General features: G+C 40.0%; 1 protein-coding gene across 1 annotated transcript in view; it reads right to left on the bottom strand.

The window, feature by feature from the left end:
• Positions 1-1,289: 1,289 nt before the first annotated feature.
• Positions 1,290-17,501, bottom strand: part of LOC146003072 (uncharacterized) — a 29,852-nt gene continuing 13,640 nt past the window's right edge. Inside the window, exons 2-3 of the mRNA XM_083141243.1 lie at positions 15,908-16,257; positions 1,290-1,950 (exon numbers count right to left, since the gene is read on the bottom strand). Coding sequence (XP_082997369.1) covers positions 15,920-16,257 — 338 coding nt within the window. The 3' untranslated portion in view covers positions 1,290-1,950; positions 15,908-15,919. The remainder of the gene's footprint in view (positions 1,951-15,907; positions 16,258-17,501) is intronic.

Here is a 17,501-nt window from a genome sequence, read left to right as displayed (position 1 = left end):
TAATGAGATATTCACATAGGTCTTACCCGGAACTTTGAATGATCACACCCGGAACTTTTTTAAAAAAATAATAAGAGTAAAATTTAAAATGTTTCCACTGGAATAAAATACACGAGATGAGAGGTTGCAGTCTAGCTGCATATCCCGCCAAAAAATATGATGGACAAAAAAGTTGCAAAAATACACAGAGTTTTCAGTTTTATGGTGGTAGGTGAAGCTTTTACTGCCGTGTGAGTCCCACCCTGAACTCCAGTTATTCTTGAATTGCCCAAAAACAACGTTCTTCGCAGACCCCACTCTTCAGGACAGTAACAATGTCATTATTCTGAATATTATAATGATGATATAGATGATCTCAATGTCTTTGTTCACAAAATATTTAGATTTGAAGCGTGTGATTGTCATACCCGTAACTCATGGATTGACCCAAATATAGAATAATATAAAATAATAAAATTGAAAGCTCGGTCCTACGAGTTTGAGGAGTACTGCATTTCAGAGATTTTAGTAACGGCTGATACGTTGTTGTTCACAGACACAAAGTTTCATTCTAAGGTAACTCAAGAGTCCAGAAAACAATATTTTTCATCTGCTTTACAACAACTATTATAAATACAAATCTAAGCTATTTAACTTATTTTCTTTATCTTAAGCAATAATTAGTTTAATTGGGAAAAAGGCTTATGTTTTTTGTAAAGTCAAGGGCAAAAAAATAGTAGGCGAATTGCACATTACAATTTTCAATCAGTTATTTTTAATGTGATGATCATGAATGGAAATAAAACGTCAATAGACAGAGGACAACATATGTTTTGCTTTAACAGAATTGCATTCCTTAAAACAGCACTGGATATGGAACAAAAGCAATGAAAATAGTAATGAACAATTTGCCTACTATTATCTTTGCCGTTGGCTGTACTAGCGAAGAAGTTTGTCTTACATTATTTAACGTTTTATTATTCCTAATATAAATTTGCATAACATCCTGTTTCTTTCAACGGTAGGAACAAACATACACATCAAATATTTAAAAGCGCTACTCATCATATCAACAATTGATAATTAAACAAACTTTGCAGAATACTCGAAAGTAAGAAAAGTATAGTGTTAAGTTTAGAATACAGAAATGCAGAACTGAAAACTTGCTTAATATTCAATCAACGTAGAGAGTCGGAAGGCTTTCATAGTGTGTACAGAAATAAATCTAAATAATTTTCAGTTCAGTTACAACACTAGTACACCAAACATATTACAATTTCACTTTTATTCAGATAAATATTTTACTAAATTTAAATTATAAGGATATAATTAATTGTAAATTATAAAGGATTTAATATTGGAAATAACATTTATGTCTTGACTGTATACATTATAAACGTAAGTACCAGCAAGAATTTGGCTACGGACTTCAAGTAACAAGATGAGTACACAAATAAACTAAATATTCGCATTAAGTTAATATCAATATTATGTAACCTGCCATGCGTGAATTTTTAATTTTCCTGAATAATTTACGTTAATCTAATCTTCGTTAATTGAAGAATTAACTTAGGAAAGTTAAACAATTAATAAATATATATATACATACATATCTGGGGGAGGTTGAGTGGGTGCTTACACGTTACATAATATGAATAACAATGCATGTAAACTAACAACATGGAGTACTTAAAAAACAGCATTAAATTAAGGTAATCGTAATACTGAGCTTATGCTATTTATTTGAGCTCTAAATTCAGTTAACAAAAATAATAAATAATCGCTTTGTTCTCAAATAAATAAGTAAAAAACAACAAATATTTACAACAATATTATATAATAAAATATAACAAAATATTGTATTTCAAGGCAATAAATATTTTCTCTGGAGAGCACATTTTTCGTAGATGGCATGATTTCATAGTCTTCTTGACTTCATAGTGACTAATGTCTGTTGAGCATTATAATCACCTGAAATGAAAAATAGAGAATTTTAAGCTCAATGAAAGTAATTAGTAAAAGACTAACAAAAATTTACACTTTTAAAGAATTCTATGTACTTTCCATTGTTTGGAATAAGTGTGAGAATTATTTTGGAAGTTAATGGAGGGTTGATGGATGTTGGGACACATGTACTGGCTGGTCCGAATGTCTTCTTAACCAACCCCCGCAGAACAATTTACAAAGTTACCGAACCAGACTTCCGCTATTTTTTGACACAATAAATTGTCTGCGAGTTCTGTGTGAGATTATTGTCTGTCTAGATTCGCCCTCTTTGCTAAACTTGCAGTAAACTGATATTGCTCTTCCCTTATTGTTTTACTGCTCAATGTGTCAATATACATGCTGCTCATGAAATTTGGGGAGCTGAAGCTATCCATGGAAATTAGTAACTGTGAAAACTTTGAGTCCATGGGTCTTGTTATTGTCAAATTATTCAGGATCAAATTTCGCAGAAACTGCCCTTTCTGAGCCCGTTTAGCTATACTAAATATGGTGTAACTCCGCCCCTATTTGGCTTAGGAAGCTCAAGTAAAGTTTATTGTACAGGGAATTGAACAAGCTTTGCAATGATATGTCACAAGATTAACTTTCGGGAAGATTGGTAAGATTTTGTTAGGTGACATTGACGTTTGACCCTGAAACTCTCAAAACATGTCCTCACCAAAAATCGTGAATAAAATATATTTGGCATATCATGCCATATTCTAAAACATATGAAAAAATCAAACTGGGACTGCAATGGGATCAGAAGATACAAAATAATATGTGTAACTATTGAAGGTCTCATTACATTTGTACAAGGGTGAGTCAAAAGTCCCATAACACCCTCCTTAAAAAAGTAAAGGAGTTATCCTGGGTTTAATTGGTCATGCACGAGAGAAATAGATTAGGTCCGGGTGAGAAGGGGACCATAGTTGCGTGTTTCAATCGGAGGTCCGGCATATTGTTGGCCGCCATATTGAATTTAACTAAAAAAATTCAATGGGAAGGGGGTGATGTGAAATATCAAATAAGGCTAGAATTCCATTGATAGTATCAACTCCCCAAATTTCATGAAAATATGAGATGGTCAGGTTGTGGGTTGTGTTGATTTCGTATGGAATGACTCCTAAGTGATTTATTTTATCAAAGTTTAATGAATCAGTTTTAATCAGATGTGTTTATATTTTAAAGTTTACTACTGCAGCTTGTGAAAGTGAAGTACCATGGTAACCATAGGCGTAGCTACGGGGTGTGCCGGGTGTGCCTAGGCACACCCTAATGGGCTGCTTTATCAAAGAGAATTAAAGACAGATATTTCAATGAGAGAGAAAATAAGCGGCAGTTTGTAAGAAGTTGAAAATATCATTACTTGGTGCAAACATGTGCATTATCGCTGATGAAACGAGTGTCTGCAGTTTTTCGATTTTTTGATGTCATTGGAGAAGGAAGATATTTACTGCATTCTACTCTGTACTGCAGTATACATGTCACAAGCTGCACGTGTGAGAGACAGCTTTCTCCAAGCTTTCCCAAGTTAAATCTAAATTAAGAGCAACTCAGAAGCTGGATAGATTGGAAACCCTGCTCTTGCTATTTGTGGAACAGGAAAAAGCTTAGTCTATTGATGTAAATGAAGTTATTGATGGGTTTAAGAACATTGTACCTTTTGACAGACGTCTCTTGTTATAGATGACGTGTATTTTGATGTATTTGTTTGTAACATTTATGAACATTTTGTGTGTGTAATTCCTATGCAATATGATTTTTTTCTACTACATATATTCAGAAATTTTCAACACTGTCATTTAGTGAATTTATATTCCTTTACAAACATCAGTGCAGTTAAAGAGCCAAGTGATTGTGTTGCAAAATATGATATTAAAAAGGTACAGCACCTCATTTTTTCTTTGTGCACACCCAAATATAAAGTTCTAGCTACGCCTATGATGGTAACGAAACTGCTAATAATAATAATATTAATAATATTGTCGCAGGGCCAAAAACAAAGGAAAACCTAGAGGCCCAAATTTTATAAATTCCCTCTGTAAATAAAATTCAACAGATATTTTCAGATACCGATACCAGGTGTATTGCCGTTACGGTGTGGCCGATACATCTGTTTTGGTTTAGCCCTAATAAATATGAATGTAGTATATCCTACAATTATAGATAATGGGGCCTCTGCGATGGCGGAGGGGTAGCGTCGTCGCCTTGTAATCAAAGGGTACCGAGTTCGATACCCAGTGGAGGCACATTAAACTGTAGGTTCAGTCCCGATTACCCTTACTGTGCATAAAGTAGACTTAAAACACCAAATCAATCAATGGAAGATAAAAAGCAGAAGACGTGGGTGGACACAGTTGGAAGATTCCAATTCATACCGCAAGGGCAGAGCGTGTCAAGTAATCGCGACTTCAGTTCTGCAAGGTTAGGGTCACTGGTTGGTCTAAGCTTCCTACGCTTGCTTCGATCCAGTGTTCAGTCAACATTGAAACTGCAGCTGTTCAGTGAGAACGCTCGAGAGGTGAATCAGCAGAAATGTCGACAGGGAAAGTGTCAAATGCAACCTTTCTTTAACTCCACTTTATGCTTAGATGGCCTAATCGAGGTTGAACCTAGAGTTTAATCTGCGATCCGAAACACTGAACAATGTGCATCCACAGAGAAACATCTTGAAGCCGTGGGCTCTCCGATGGCGTTCTGGCAACTCTGTCTCAATGTAAAAAGGTAAAGCGCTTTGCTCCACGCCATCAAGGAGTAGCTATAGAGGGTGTGGAGTTAGGGCCCCACACTTTCTTGATCACAGCCGAAGGTGGGGGTGAAGTGATCAGCACCATGCCCCTAGCTGCCTTTACCCCCGTAGAGTTTTCTCCAGGTACCTACTTTATACGACGCTGGGTGGGCGCCTGAAGTGGGAAAAATCCCTGTTCTCCCCCGCCGGGGTCGAACCAAGGTCTCTCGCGTGGTAGTCAGACGCCCTAACGACTGATCTACGGCGGCTTAATCTGTCCCCTTGTAAGCAAAGGATTCTCCAGTACTTGAAGTGGTTGCAGTCAATAGCCGGAACTTCAACCACAAATCAATAGACACCACCATCACCATCACCACCACCACCACCACTACTACTACTACTACTACTACTACTAGTAGTAGTAGTAGTAGTAGTAGTACTAATAATAATAATAATAATAATAATGCACAGATGGAGTATTGGTAACGTTGTCGCCTTCTAATCAAGGTGTCCCGGGTTCGATACCATGTGGACCACATGGGACATTGGTTGAAATTCCACTCTAAACCGTAGGTCCAGTCCAAGTAGCCTGTCTGTATATAAAGTGGACTTAAGTGATTGATTGAGTGTGTTTTAAGTCCACTTTATGCACAGTAAGGCTAATAGGGACTGCTCCTACAGTTTAAATTGGGATCCGAACCACTATGTGCCTCCACCGGGTAACGAACCGGTGACCTCTTGATTGCAAGGCGACTACGCTAGCATCTCGCCATCGAGGAGGACAAAAGTGAGCTTAAAAGAACAATCCAATAAAATAGTAATACTAATACTAATACTAATAATAATAATAATGTATTTTCACATAACAATATCATTTATTATTATTATTATTGTTGTTAGCATTATTATTATTATTAAGGATGCTTTCTTCCGGGAAGGAAGGTTTCGATATTCTTCAAATTCGTTCGTTGTTATTGTTATTCATCATAAGATCTGCGCTTAATATTTTACAAGTATGTAAATATTGTGGGCTGGGCGGGCGCCTGAAGTGGGACCATGTAGTATGGTCCTCCATCCATGTTTCATTGATTGATTGATTGAGTTGGTTTATTTTACTTGGCATGTCTGCCACTTTTGGCTAATCGCGAAGATGGGGATGAGTGATGATATGATGAAACTGAAGAACGGGCACTCACAAATACACATGCCCAGGCCAGGATTCAAACCCGGGACCATTAGCAACATAGAGAGCTGCGCTAACCACGGAGATCGGCTTGTGTATCCATCTGGACACCCACTTCCTTCGTTAAAATAAAATCTTTTAGTTTTATTCTCACCTACTGAAAGAAGGAGGTACGGCGTACCGTCAAAGATAATAGCACTAAATTTATTATTATTATTGCATCCATAGTAAACATATAAACCCAATATCTTTTACGTCTATCATTCCAAGGAATTAGATTCTCATTTACATCACAAACGAATAGAACTGATCGAAATATTTGTAAACCACAAGAGATAAATTTTGTACAAGAAATTTCTATTTTTTTCTTCATATAAAGTATTATTGTAACATGTCCTCCTCCATGGGCGTGCGGTCTAAAGCGCTGTGCTTTGGACTCCGACTGCGGGACGGCTTGGGTTCGAGTCCGCCTGGGTTCAGCCTCTGGGTTCTCGGCCTCTGCACAAGACCGGTGGCAACCCACCATCATGAGGAAATTAGGGAGCTACGAGTGAGTAGCGTAACCAGGTCACGGAACTCTCTGAGGGTTCATCTTAACCCCATTACTGGTCGAAGGTCTTCACACCTCGAGGTAGGATTGTGGGAGGGATAGTCGAGCCACGAGTCCAGGGATGTCGAGCCACGGATTATTATTATTATTAATGTAATAAAAGATGGACTTTTGTATATTATATTAAAACAATAACATGGGTGTACATTGACTGACAATAAGAAGCGGAGTCCTGGATCCTGAAATAGTTGCTTAACACTGCGGCGATGAGTGAATTTAAATAGCAAATTCTCAATGGCAACTTCTTCCACCGCCGTAGGGTTATGCAACACACATAACGCTTTCCAGGAAAGCGAGTATTTCAGGCGGTCGGTGTCCCATTTGTATTGTCCGTGACTGTACAATGTCGCAAGAGGAACAGATTTCCGGCACCAAACTGATTGGTTGTATGGTTAGGATGGAGAGTTCATGTGAAAAAACCGATCTGTAACCGTTATTGAAATATCAATACACCAACATTGGCAGTGTTTTTGAATTCGCAGGTTTCAAGGGTTCGATTCCCTGTGGAGGTACATAGTGGTGCGGATCCCACTTTAAACTGTAGGTCCAGTCCCGATTAGCCTTACTGTGCATAAAGTGGACTTAAAACACCAACTCAATCCATCAATCAATCCGCAGGTTTATTATTGAATTACAAACACAAGCGGAAATAAAATTATTTCAAACAATCGTACATACACAGTTAATTCCCGGCTGCTCAAATAATAATAACAAACAAACCTGAAGAGTACCGATACCTTCATTCACAGAAACAATCACTAATAATGATAATAATACCATTATTATTTTAATATGTATTTTTTATTATAATTAGTCAAGGGTCCCGGGTTCGAATCCCGCTCGGGCTTGGTTGTTTGTGAATGTCCATTCATCAATTTCATCATTTCATCACTCAACCCCATCTTCGCAAATTAGCCAAGAGGCACAAAACGCGAAGTGAAATGAACTAAATCAATCAGTCATCATCATTAGTAGCAGTAGTAGTAGTAGTTGTTGTTGTTGTAGTATCGTATCACGCCAAAGGCGTGACTCGAACCCGGTACCACTGGCGTCACAGCTCGATAGTCTAATCACTTCGCCAAGGGGTCTATTTGAAGCGCTGGAAGTAGCTTCTTACAAGCATATTACACCAGCAATCTTCAGCGGATCTTTAGAAGTCTGCTGACGTGGGAATCTACAGGAAATCAGTAGAAATAAGTAAAGTCAGCTTTATGCAAAAAGTACGGTTAACGGAAGGATGGAACACTCTCAACGGCTTTAACGATCGGAAATTTGAATTCCCTTTAAATAGATCGTGAGGCCAGATCTCAGCCCAGTTGTAATCAGAAAGTTATCGAGCGAACATTTGTGGCCTACAAAGTAGAGTCTGATTATCGATTGATACGTTAGGAGTTACAGCGAGGAGTGGTGCGCTATCATAGTTGTATTTCAGGAGTGCTTTATCTACAGATCAGCGGAGACGACCATCTCTACAGAGTCGACAGGTAAAATCCTTTCTACAGGGTGGCGCGCGGGAGTGGAAGATTTTGATAATGCCGTAATGCACAGTAATAACATTTGTATTGTTACATAATTCAGGACATAAAAAGGTACATGTATGCCATTTGTAAAAAACAAAACATAACTTATGGTTTGAAAATAACGTCCTCTAAATGGCGTCCCTCCCTGAGGTAACATTCCTGCATTCGGGAATGGACGTTTCTCATAACTTTCTGCAGTACGTCCGCAGTGATGGACCGAATCTCTTCACTTATCGCAGCCTTTAGTTCCTCCAGTGTATGAGGACGAGTACTAAACACACGATCCTTTAAGTATCCCCATAAAAAGAAATCACACACTGTTAGATCCGGCGATCATGCAGGCCAGTTCATATCGCCGTTCCTGGACATGATACGCCATTTAGAGGACGTTATTTTCAAACCGTGAGTTATATTTTGTTTCTTGCAAATGGCATACATGTACCTTTTTATGTCCTGAATTATGTAACAATACAAATGTTATTACTGTGCATTACGGCATTATCAAATTACCCTGTATAATTATTATGACCACGCCAGACCCGTCAAGCGAAGTGTACGTAACGGAATATAAAGTGTTCTCCTCATTTCACAGGGGCGAGTCCCCTTACACCTAAAATATATTTCTCGCAGCCAGTTACCTCTCGCCTTAGGCTAGCAAAGCCTAAGTTCGATCCCAATAAAATCCCTGTGTGGGCTTTATACGGTAGTAGTAGCCATACTATTGACTGAAACCACTTTAAGCATTGTTATGCTGATTACATTACTCAGCAGTATTTCAGAAAAGTTAGAGAAAAATAAAAATATACAACTCTGCCATCTATAGAGCATCTATAGTAGACTTGGTTCATTTTCATAAATCGAAACGGTTGGAGATTGGATAGTTCATCGAACTCTCCAGCCTAACTATTGCCTATTTTTGGGGAGCAGGAAAAGGTTTTATAAGTCCTTGCTTTGACTCATCTCACCCAACAGGTCGTTAGATGCCAAGGCTTGCCCCGAGTTGATACCTTCCTGGAGATAAAGGTTTTTATAGACACCTACACATATGCACCTTTACAACACCTGCTCACCATGTAGTACATTATCTGGACGATCTTGATCCACAGAAACAAGAGTACAATATACAAGGTGAATCAGAATTACTATTACTCACTTCTAGGGGTTGCAGAGGGGACTTAGTAGATCAAGTTTTCATAAGGAACTCATTTCTGGAAACGTACCGTTTTGGTATTACACAGATGACAAGATCACATAATTTCGCATCTCCCGCTCTGCATACGGATGTTGCGCAGCTCTACCATTACGTTCAGCTTCGCCGTAAATTAACAACATTTCGGTGTTCTCGGCAAATGTGTATTCAACCATACTGTAACGACTGATTAGCAACTGACGTGAAGGTCGAAGCACACAGGATTGTAAACGGAGGACGTTGGAAGCAGTACACATGACATCACGTGACTGAAGACGTCACCCTCCGTCAATGTGGGTTGCCTACCGTGAAGCGGGAGATGTGAAATTATGTGATCTTTTCATCTGTGTAGTACGTAATGGTACGTTTCCGGACATGGGTTCCTTATCAAAACTTGATCTACTAAGTCCCCTCTACAACCCCTAGAAGTTTGTAATAGGAATTCTGAATCACCCTGTATATCATCGAACCCATTTAACACGCCATATTTAACCCACTATTAGAGCACAATGAATCATAGTGCCAATATACTAAATCACTTAGACCCTTCAAAATGATGAACGATACACTTAACGTACATTGAATCACTTACCTAAGTGAGCGCATAACTCTCTCAACGGGTTAACACTAGGAAAAAGCATTGAACATGTATTCACTGCACTGGACTGGGTTCGAATATAAAACTTTTGGAAAATCTATGTTTCAGCAGTTTGATTTCCCCAAACAAAAAAAATCACAATAATTGCATTTGATTATTCTTTCGGACAAGGTTCAGAAATTTGTGGGGCAAATCACAGATTTATGCCAATCATAAATGAAGTCACAACACACAAATCTATTATTATTTTTAGCACACTAACAAGGGAGATTATCTACGTGTCCCCCTCCGATTTCCATGAAACTTGGAAGGTGTATAGAGTGGCCCAAAGGAAGAAATACGTATTTTCTTGTTTCGGCTAAAAAACGGTTTTAGGGGGCAAAACCCTCTTGATTCCGAATCTAATTAAACTTAAACCTGAGGCGTATACTGAATATTTGACCTGGTTTACTGTAACAATTATTTCGATCTATTGCATATATTTATTGTACACCCCCTATATATATAAATTATATATAATATAAATAAAACGCCAATTCAGGCATGCAGGTAATTCAGAAACGGAGTCCGACAGCTTCAAAATTTCGGTAAATTTCGATAGTTTTCATAAAATTTCCATTGTAACTGAAAATTCGACTTGCATTTTTCAGTAGCAGTGTCCATTCGGGCGATAATGAAATAAATGCAGAATTGGTGCGTAACTGTATCTTGTCCCCTTAATGTAGCAACACTGCCCTCTGCCAAGCGATTCACACAGAAACGGGTTTTGTGTGAAACACATCCAGCTGCCAACAGTTCTCGAGAATCCGTTTGTCAAACATGCTGATAGCACGAAAAACCAGCTTGCATGCATTATTTTCACAATTACAATTCTAATAATGCCTACGTTGTTAGGATAGGTTTGGGGCTTTTAGGAACCCATTTTGCTACGTGTTAGCAGCTGGATGTGTCTCTCACCTGACCCGCACGGAAACAGAAAGGGACAAGCAGTTTTCTTCCGACAACGCTATTTCCAGCGGTGAACTGACCACACAGAAGCAATGTGTTTTTAAATAGCCAGTCGCTCGGCTTCCTTGCCTTCGCCGCGTACAATCGTGAGGAAACCCAGTCCTCGGAAGGGTACGATAAAGACTGATTACTGGCGTACAAAAAAAAGTCTATATAGTTTATTTAAATTTTAGTTTTAAAGCGAAAATAATATTTTTTTTTCATGCATTAAAACTAAAGATGATATACATGGCTACTACTAATGAAATAGACACTTTCAATGCTTTATAAAGCAAAAACTATCTATGTTATCAGGAAACACTTTTCACTGTTTTATAAAGTAATTCTTTATGTTTTGTTTCGGAAACTCACAGATGTTCAATATGTGCTCCTTGTGTCACGCGGCAACACATTAAGACGATAATCAAATTCAACCCAAACCCGGTGTAAGGTACCTGCGTCTACACTTTTCACAGCTGCCGTGATGCGTTGTTTCAACTCATCTATATCATTAGGAAGTGGGGGACTTACACCTTGTCTTTGAAAAATCGCACGGTGTGAGATCAGTTCTCCGTGGTGGCCACCGTGCGAGAGCGCGGTTGTCGTCTGCTGCACGACCGATCCGGTGCTGTGGAAGGATTTCGTCCAAAAAAGTCCTAACACCTCTGTGCCAGTGAAGTCGTGCTTCGTTCTGTTGGAACATGAAGTTTCCCCCGTCCTGATGCAGTTGAGGTACAGCGCCTTGAATAACGTAGTGTGGAAAACGACCCAAGAAACTGGTTCCCGAGACGGATGACAACATAGATGGCAGTGCGATCAGTATCGGTGCTAATTTTCTTATGAAAGTAATGCAGCTTTGTTAGTTTTTGTAGTATATTATGTAGATTTGTTTGTCTTGAAAGGCGGTACGTGAATTGATGAAAATAGTTATATTTGTGGAGTGATGCAGTCACGAAGTGGCATTAATTTGGAAAGAAAAGTAAAATAAAATGAATAAATAAATAAATAGCATGCGTGCGTAACACAAGAAGAAACATCGCAATGTGATTCCGGACGTCAGGTCTTGGACTGTATTAAAGTTTATTTTTATTAGAATATAAATAGTATCCTGAGAGATATTTCATACCGAGGCGACAAACCACAAGTGTCCCTTGAAAGCGAGCAGTCGGTAATCAGTGCAGCCTTTCGAACCGTAGGGACACAAGCTCTGACTGCACCGTTTCCTCAAGGAGATTTCAGACCAAAGCGACACGCGACAAACGATACGAGGATTTCACACCAAAGCGACACGGGTCCCTCGGTCCAAGGCAACTTTCATCGAAGCGAGACGCGACGCATGTCGCTTGGAAACGACAACACAGGCCAGCGTTCGGTTGGTGAAATCCTCAAGCGATAAGTGTCGCGTGCCGCTTTGGTACGCAATATCCCTAAAGCAAGACACTCATTGCATCGCGCATGCGCGATCAACAAACCACGACAACACGTTGCAAGCTATTGAGTAAATGGCCCAATTTGAGCGACACACAAGCGACAAAGCGACACGTGTGGCTTATCGTGTCGCCTAGATCTGTTGTTCGCACAATTAGCAGCAAACGCTTGCTAATAGACTGAAGTGCCGCTTCAAGGATGTCACTTGTCACTTAGTTGGGAACTTCCCCCGTAGCGCGTCGCTTCGGTCTGAGCACCCTTCCCTTAAGGAGCTTTCCGACCGAAGTAACAAGTAGCATGCGAATACGACATATGAAATGAACGTGTCGTTTGCTGTTTCGACCCTCATGCGCAATGAATGCTATTTTACAGTCTGGAAGTGTCTGTGTCACTAGTCACATCAGTGTAAACATCCCGTGTCGCTTGTCCCATTCGTCTGAAAGTTTCCTTACACTCATGTCGATGGCATTAAGGACGTTTTGTGGGTTTCCCCATGTTGTTTCATTCAATCATCATTATCATCATTGCCGCGATTAGTTTAAAGCGGAAGAACAGAGACAGTAAATAAAAAAATATAAATGCTTTATCTTTAAAAGAAATTATGATGATGATAATAAATATGAACCTAATTCATACACAAAAATTTAGTTCCCAAGAGCATTCCACGCGTATTTTTTCTCCCGTATTATTAATGAAAGTATAACGATAACAGGACGTGGTTGACTGTATAGAATGTTCGTTAATATCTTCTCGACCACTGTACTAATTATCATATCAATTATCACATTCATAGAAATGCTTCAAAAGAAGAATCAGACGTTGCAGCGAAAACTCCTTTTACTTCCATTATAAGCAGACGAATACCATGCACCGAGACCAACACCAGCGCCTCTAGCGGTATCATATTCGAGTGGAACCAGCGAGAGAGCCCAGTACCGTGCCGTTTTCCACACTACTTTATTATTCAAGGCGCTGTAGTTGAGACATCAACCAATTCATTAGCATTTGGTGATATGCAACTCCTGTTACCGTATCTTCTTCAAAGAAGAAGGATCCATAAACCTTCGTGCAGGATAGAGCACAGATTACATTCGCCTTTGGAGAATCCCGCACATGTTCAACCGTCGCCCTCTGACCTTCAATCCTCCATAAATTGATTTATATCATATATTGAATATCCGGCGGTAAACGAGGTAATACGAAAAATATGCCACTGGTAAAGCCAAGGCTTGCTCTGTTTTCAAAGCAGGGTGCGACATCCGTGGGAGCTATTCCCCCCCACTAAAATTTTCCAGGGGGAGAGACCGTGGTGCTGATCACATCATCTCCAAAATGGCGGAGAGGAGAATTTGTGTGTTCCTACCCCCACATCCCTTAAATGTGTCTTCATGACATGGTGCTACATGCACGGGGAACTTTATCTTTTATATTGCTACATGATTTTGCAACATCAATTATATTTGTTTTCACAAATCCAAATCTTTTTAAAATAAATGGCTACAGTTATATAAACATAAATAAAGTTTTGACAGGGAGGGAAGGCCTGCCTAAAAAGAAATACATATGTATTAAAAACTTTTGCTCAGGGGGAAGACCTATACCGCGTTTGTCACAACCTGTCAGATTTCCCGCGCTAGCGACCGCTCAACAGTTTCTGTGCCAATGAGAAACGAGGTAAAATGTCGTCTGCTATACTGAACGCAACTCCAACTGGCGGCTGGGAAACAGCGAATCAGCGATCAGTTTAATTTTGTTCGACTAACATCGGGTATTTTCTAGTCACATGGCACCGGGGAAAAAAAACAAATGAGCGTTGGGTACACCACATGTTGCCAAACGTACCGTAAGGCGAGAAAGAGTCTTCTCGGGCAACGATATTGCCAGCACCAGAAATCAGCGGGGGTTAATGGTGCAACCGCACACGTGGTCCTTGAAGTTTCCGGAAGGACCACCCACACACAGGTCGGAATGCAGGCGGACACTCAGTCACATAAAGACAACTGGCAAAAAGAGAAGTACGCTTTGCAACGTTGCTTCGGGAGAGCGATTTGATCCCTTCAGCTTTTACTTCGCAACTGAGTTTGTTGACACCCATCGGACCACACACCCAAGGCCAACCGCCAGTTGGAGTTGCGTCGAATGGAGGCTAGTAGAAAGGCGCTTACGTAGACGCTGTTGCCACATTGCTAACTATCTCCCACGTGTTTTGTTTGTGCAAGAAGTTTGCCTTATAACCGTGGTGCTGGGTAGTGTGGTGTTGAATTTGTGCATACCCGTGTATCTTATACGCAACCTGACCTCGGCTTCACCCAATGCAGGGTTCACTCTGGCCGTATCCGAAAGGTGCAACACCGTACTTTAAGTGAGCATCCGACGATAATGGTCTTGCAGTGCGGTCTTGAAGTCGTGGATTGGAAGGGAATGTCTTTCGAATTTCACTTCAACTGCAGCACCAAATACGACCAGTAGATAAAACTGAGGACACGTTGTTTTCCCCGCGTTTTAAATACTTGTTTTTCACCATAGAAATCACATAGCATATTCAAATGTTCGTATACATACATTTCCAAACATTAGAAGAACTTCAACCATCAACTTGCTAGCCTATAACGTATATTTAACCTGTATTGCTGACTTTCTACCTCCGTGATTTCAAACAAATGAACAAGGAGTGCAGAAATCACATGATCAACTCTGCAACGATCCGTACTACGAGCTGTGGTCGCGATTGATTGTGTACTTGGCGCTTTCGAATGGCACTAGGTGACGTCACTTCAGTCAAGATCATACTTCCAAGTGTGTGCTTTGTACCTTTCGGACACTGCCAATGTCTACAGAGGCAACGCCGCGTGGTTTCTGCTAAAAATGCCAACGATCGCCAAGCGCGGGAAACATGACGGGATGTACCAAACGCTGTTTAATTTGGTGCTCCCAAGGGTGGTGCCCGGATGGCCCCTTCTCTGCGTCGACCTTGAAGGCAAGTGCATCCAAAGAGAAACCGCAAATTCGCTTCATCGTAAATAATGCAAAAAAAAAAAAAAAACGCAAAATGAATCTAAGGAAAACAATCTATATATAGACTCTGCCACAAATAAACATTCTATACTAGGTAAAGTTAAAGGTATATTTCCCCCTGCATACAGCACCATACCGTTAAGGCACATTTAGGGTATTTTGGGGGTAGGGCCCCACAACATATTCTCGATCTCGGCCAAATTGGAGGTGATGTTATCAGCACCACGCTCAGGCCGCCTTTGCCCTCCAGGGTTGCCCCCAGGTATCTATTTATTTGAGGCTGGGTGAGACCTAGAGATGCATTATGCTTGGGCAAGGCTGGCAACATTCCGACCTTAGAACACCCACCCCAAGAATCGAACTGGGTCTCTTGAATGGCAGTTAGACACCCTGCCAATTAGACCACTAAGTCCATATTGCAAAAAAAATATTTTTCAGGAACTGACAAAACATAAGCAATGGATTTTTTGGTTGCCAATAGCCCACATAAACTAATAGCACGAAAAAGTGGAGTCTATAAAAATGACTTGTCGCAATACAAGAACCGTTATCTTTGAAATACCGTGTATATATAAAAAAGGCCCATTTTCAGAGAGTCTATATATATCTCCGCCGCAGTTAATGAAGCCCCCCTGGAGAGCACCGATATATTTCTAAAGAAAAAATATAGAATCCACTCACCCAAGAAGCGCTCTACGATCCCGTCGCGTAGTATCCCTTGTAGGCGAGTTGCTGCGGATCCCAGGTCCTCCTCGAGTAGTGCTCCTTGCCGTAGCCCCCGGCGGTGTGTTCGTTGCCCCCGTAGTACTCGTGGCCCGTCGGGGGGGAGCTCCAGCCCTGCGACAGCTGAGGCTTGCAGATCTTGAGGACGCCGATGAGGCCGGGGAGGAAGATGGCGGCGATGGCCAGGATCTTCTTGATGGCCAGGATGCCCAGCAGGATGGGAATCAGGATAATCTTGATCTTGAAGAACTTGAAGAGGACCAGCAGGGGAAGCAGGATGGCCAGCTTCTTCTTCTTGCCTCTGGAAACTGGGAATTAAAAATAACATTTATTACAGGAGTCAAATTTATAATTTATATATATCTACCCTAATCATGATGTATTTTTTCCCAGTTTTAATTAACCATTTTTGTATTTAATCTACACTATGTAAATATCTCACTTTTAAGGTTTTAATCTACATTAACCTTTACTAATCTATTTAATTATAATTATATTTTCATGTTTGTGCTGGTACTATGCCATCTATTTCCCACACAAATAACGACCAAGTAACAATTAATTTTACTCACTACCCGCTCATCATACTTTTATATTATAAAAACACCATACAACATAAAATCATATCCAATTTCTTTATAGATAAATTTCACATCAAAATACAGCAATAAACCTTTTCGATCATCCCTCAATCATTTCATAGTCTTCCCACTACAATCTCGCTGTTGCTTTGGTATGTGTAGACTTTGCAACTTGGACTGCAGTCAACTTTGCTCCCTCGGAAGAATGCTTACGCGGCTCTTCTCAACAGGCGCGTGTCCTCGACACGCAACACTGCATGAGTCAGCGGTAAGGCTTTTGATTCCCACAAGCAGCAACAGAAACACCTTGTAAAATACACAAAAGGAAAAAAACCTACAAACAAGAAATGAAAATACTTTGTCTACTTCAAGTTCTGTAACCCAGAGCGAGTGCAGAGCGTCCGGACATAACAAATCGCATCCCAACCTAACTAACATTTCCACAACACTTCATCCGCTTTTAACATATGCTCGCCACGCTACATACGTCATCTAAACCCATGTTTTAGACCCCAGAATGTTTATCAAAAATGGACAATTCAACACTAAAATATAATTAAATTCAAATAGACTCATAATTGCAAAACACTCTATAAATATTAATCTTTACTATTATATCAATATAATGTATTAAGACTAATAAATTTATGGAGATTGAAAAAAAATAAGATACACCGCCTCCTTTACATTAAGGTCAGTACATTCAAACGAATGATTTCATGACTATGTCGCCCTTTCTCCGTGGATAACGTGTGAGGGGATTTGAGATGGAAAACACGGAACGAAGTAGTAATGAATAATTTATGTTATCGTATGGCAGGTGAATAAATCATGTCTTATGTATGAAGATTCCCTGTGGGGATTTCTTACAGCACATTCAATGCCTCATCTACAAAATGCGGAAAGTCGGAAACCGAATTCCTGCCACACGATTCACAGCGTGTTCATGCTTAACCTTAGCTGACAAGGGA

This window comes from Lepisma saccharinum, chromosome 19 (genome assembly GCF_977018435.1).
Source record: "Lepisma saccharinum chromosome 19, izLepSacc3.1, whole genome shotgun sequence".
NCBI lineage: Eukaryota > Metazoa > Arthropoda > Insecta > Zygentoma > Lepismatidae > Lepisma > Lepisma saccharinum.
The sequence above is the reverse complement of the archived record's forward strand: the minus strand, read 5'-3'. Positions and strand labels throughout refer to the sequence as shown.